The following is a 3881-nucleotide window of genomic DNA, read 5'->3' as shown; positions in this document are numbered from 1 at the left end:
TTCTTATTATTCTTTATGAACGGTTGATAATTAAATAGACCGAATAATGATTTTATCTTAGATAATGTAAAATAATTTTTTTTTTAAGTTCAGAATTTTAATTTGGTATTTATACATTTCTCTTTTATAATTCTATTTATCTGACTTAATGTCTCATTAGTTTTTTTTATACTTTTATTTATCTGACTTAATGTCACATTAGTTTTTTTAAACAATTTTAAAAACAAATTTAATATTTTCAGAAATAAAAGAAGACATTCGGAAAGCGGTAACGAACATTCTGATATCGTCATCAGTTAGTTTTCATCCATTTGAATTTGTTTTAAGTAACTAATAGAGGTTCAATGTCTAAATTTAGTGTATGGCGGAAGCGGATATACGTAATGTTTATTACACAAAAAAACTATCATCAAAAAGCAACCATAATGTCAGCATAGATCATGAAAAATAGAGCATTCTGTAAAATAGTAGCAACAAACAATGTAAACTGCATTTGCCAGCTCTAATACATCATTGTTCATCATAACTTGCATGTTATTCACGTAAAAGAAAAAACATAGTATTTAAATGAGAAGAAAAAAAATACATTAACATAAGAAACTAATCAAGAGAAGAAATAACAGTAAAAGAAAAGATGGAGATGGCAAATTATGCATGTTATAATGTATCATTTAGTCCTTCAAACAATATCTGGATGGCTGATGATATTATGATAAAACATGTTCCTCTTTTGTGTCTCCAAATTGCTTATGATATTTTGGTTTCTCGGCTTTTCTACTTCGTCCTTAAGCCCCTTCATGTGCCCCTCATTATTGCGCAGGTGTTGGTAAGTATTCATTCATCATATATTTCTTTCTTTCTTTTGCCAGTAAATTTGAATCATCAATACACATGATAGTTAGTCACATTGAATTTTCAACATAAAAACATATAAAAGTTTATACATTAAGACTGCCATAAAAACATATAAAAGTTCATACATTAAGACTTCCATAAAAACATATAAAAGTTCATACATTAAGACTGCGTTTCATAAATGAGAGATAAAAAAATATAATAATTCCTGAATTTTATATAATGCAGGCTGGTTTTACTCTGAGTCCAAGTCTCTTGGGAAATTTTGAATGGGTATTTTCCTTGTTTTATAGTCAATATGGAATCCTAGCCGTTGAAACCTTTGCAAACTTAGGAATAATGTACTATGTGTTCCTAAGTGGTTTAGAAATGAATTCAGACACCATCTTAAGATCAAGGAAGAAAGGTACAAGCATAGCAATTGCCGGCATTGTGACGCCAATGTTATTTGGTGTTGGATTTCTAGCTCTACAACAAAAACTTATAGATAAAAATGATGTTTTCGCACAAACACCAAAAGAAAATCAAGGCGAAGCATATTTATTCTGGTGTTTAGCACTTTCTGTAACAGGTTTCCCTGTCCTTGCAAGAATCTTAGCTAATCTTAAACTTTTATATACAAAGCTTGGAAAAGATGCATTGACAGCAGCTATGTTAACCGATGCATATGGTTGGGTTATGTTTACCTTGTTGATTCCTTATTCGACTAGAGGTGGAAAGCCTTATCTCTCAGTAATCTCTACTTTGATGTTCATAGTTTTTTGCTTTGCTGTGGTGAGACCTATCCTTACTCCAATCATTGAACACAAAACAAGTATGAACACGTGGCGAAAATCACACTTGTTGGACGTGTTGACGGGAGTGTGTATTTGTTCGTACATTACGGATTCTCTCGGTACACATCCTATTGTTGGAGCTTTTGTGTTTGGATTAATTTTGCCTCATGGAAAGTTTGCTGATGTGGTTTTGGAATTGTCGGCCGATTTTGTTTCTGAGATTCTGTGTCCTGTTTACTTTGCTGGATTTGGTTTTAGACTCAACTTGCCTTTCCTTTTGAAGCAAAAGAATGCGGGTTTAATGTTTTTGGTTATGCTTTTGTTATGCATACCTAAAGTTTTGAGCTCTGTGATTGTCACTTTCTTCTTCGGTATGCCTGCCCGAGATGGAGTTGCCATTGGATTGCTTCTCAACACCAAGGGTATCATGGCTGTCATACTACTGAATATTGCTTGGGACAAAAGGGTAATTTTAAACTACCATTTTTCTATTATTGCATGATTTAAATCAAACAGCCTTTTAACCAACTTACTTTTTTTTCTTTTTTCTTTACAGATTTTGGATCCATATACTTTCATGGTTATGATGCTTGCTATTATAGTAATGACTGTAATGGTTTCTCCCTTGATCAATGCAATATACAAACCAAAATTCCGATTCATGCAATCGCAATTAAGGACCGTGCAAAAACTGAGGTTCGATGTGGAGCTTCGAATCGTCGCTTGTGTCCACAATGCTAAACATGCCAATAACATGATCCATGTCATTGAAGCCACAAATGCTACTAGACTTTCACCTATACATGTATCAGTAGCTCACTTAGTTCAACTCACTAGACATGGCACAGCTATTCTTGTTTCACAAATGGATAATTCAAACAGCACGATTGGTGGCGCAGAAGCAACCAACTATGGATCACAATTAGAGTTTGAGAGCATAACTAATGCATTTGAAAAACTCGTAGAACAATACAATGCGATTAGGTTTGACATATCAAGTGTTGTCTCGTCCTACACAACTATCCATGAGGACATTTACAATGTTGCCGAAGAGAAACGCGCCAGCCTAATTCTCCTTCCCTTTCACAAAGACTACTCAACAATAGAAGATGCTCCAGAAATAATCCACAATGAACATTGTGAGATAAACAAAAATGTTCTACAAAAAGCACCTTGTTCGGTAGGGATCTTTGTGGATCGCGGTTTAGGATCGTTGTTAGAAATAAAATTACGCATTATAATGATTTTCATCGGTGGACCTGACGACCGTGAAGCCTTGTCTATTGCATGGAGAATGGCGGGGCATCCAGGAACACAATTACATGTTGTGAGGATCAATCTGTTAGGTAAGGCTGCAGAAGAAACAAAACTAAAAATGGAAAAAAGCAAGTCTCGTCATGGAATGTTGTCGACGGTTATAGACAATGTGATGCAAAAAGAGTTGGATGAAGAGTGTATAATTTCCTTTAGGCACAAAGCAGTGAACAATAACGATTCAATTCTTTACTCAGAGAAGGAAGTCCATTCGAATACGGGCGAAGAGATTCCAACGCTTCTTAACGATATTGATAAACCTGGATATGATTTGTACATTGTTGGACAAGGAAGCGGTAAGAACTCGGTGATTTTTTCGAGGTTGTTGGAATGGTGCGACCATCCTGAACTTGGTGTTATAGGTGACATATTGGCTTCAACTAGCTTTGGTACGCAATCTTCTGTGCTTATTGTGCAACAATATTTGGTTGGAAGAAAACGCGTTATGAGAAAATGTCATGAAGTGAAAACTGGTACTGAAAATTTGTAAAAGATCGATCGACGATACAAAGTTTTGGATTAATTAATATTTTGTATAGTTAGAATGATTTTTTTCATTTTTTTATAAATTAAGTGGTTATAGTTCATCAGGTAAAGCCATTTATTTGTTATACCATATTTCAATTTTTTTTAATAGTTAAATCATGTTATGGTCTCCTAGTACCTGCATTACATGTTTTAATTTTTTAAATGATAATTCATTTAATATAATATATTAAAATAGAATAGTATGGTTTTGAGCCGTACATTTAGAGCTGTTAAAATGACTAGCTCATAAGGATCACTCTGTCTGGCTCGAAAAATCATAGAGTTAAAGCTTTAAAATTAGAGCTTGTATTTTTTTGAAGCATTTAATTCGACACTCCCTCACTTAGACCTGACACCCTCCATCACGTATGAAAAGACGACATTGCCCTTGTAAAATCATTTTCAAAA

The 3881-nt window shown here is 33.9% G+C and overlaps 1 protein-coding gene across 1 annotated transcript; it reads left to right on the top strand.

Annotated features, from left to right (window-relative positions):
* The first annotated feature begins 634 nt into the window (after positions 1–634).
* On the top strand, positions 635–3435 carry LOC127112545 (cation/H(+) antiporter 15). Its single transcript, XM_051046366.1, has 3 exons — positions 635–826; positions 1084–2097; positions 2188–3435. The coding sequence occupies exons 1-3, from the start codon at positions 635–637 to the stop codon at positions 3433–3435; spliced, it is 2454 nt and encodes an 817-aa protein (XP_050902323.1).
* Positions 3436–3881: the final 446 nt, after the last annotated feature.

Source organism: Lathyrus oleraceus, unplaced genomic scaffold (genome assembly GCF_024323335.1).
Source record: "Lathyrus oleraceus cultivar Zhongwan6 unplaced genomic scaffold, CAAS_Psat_ZW6_1.0 chrUn0152, whole genome shotgun sequence".
Taxonomy (NCBI): Eukaryota; Viridiplantae; Streptophyta; class Magnoliopsida; order Fabales; family Fabaceae; genus Lathyrus; species Lathyrus oleraceus.
The sequence above is the reverse complement of the archived record's forward strand: the minus strand, read 5'-3'. Positions and strand labels throughout refer to the sequence as shown.

Coding starts and splice junctions, on each gene's coding strand:
- LOC127112545 (XM_051046366.1), top strand. CDS start 635: ATGGAGATGGCAAATTATGCATGTTATAATGTATCATTTAGTCCTTCA. Junction 827..1,083: donor TCATTATTGCGCAGGTGTTG/GTAAGTATTCAT, acceptor TATATAATGCAG/GCTGGTTTTACTCTGAGTCC. Junction 2,098..2,187: donor ATATTGCTTGGGACAAAAGG/GTAATTTTAAAC, acceptor TTTTCTTTACAG/ATTTTGGATCCATATACTTT.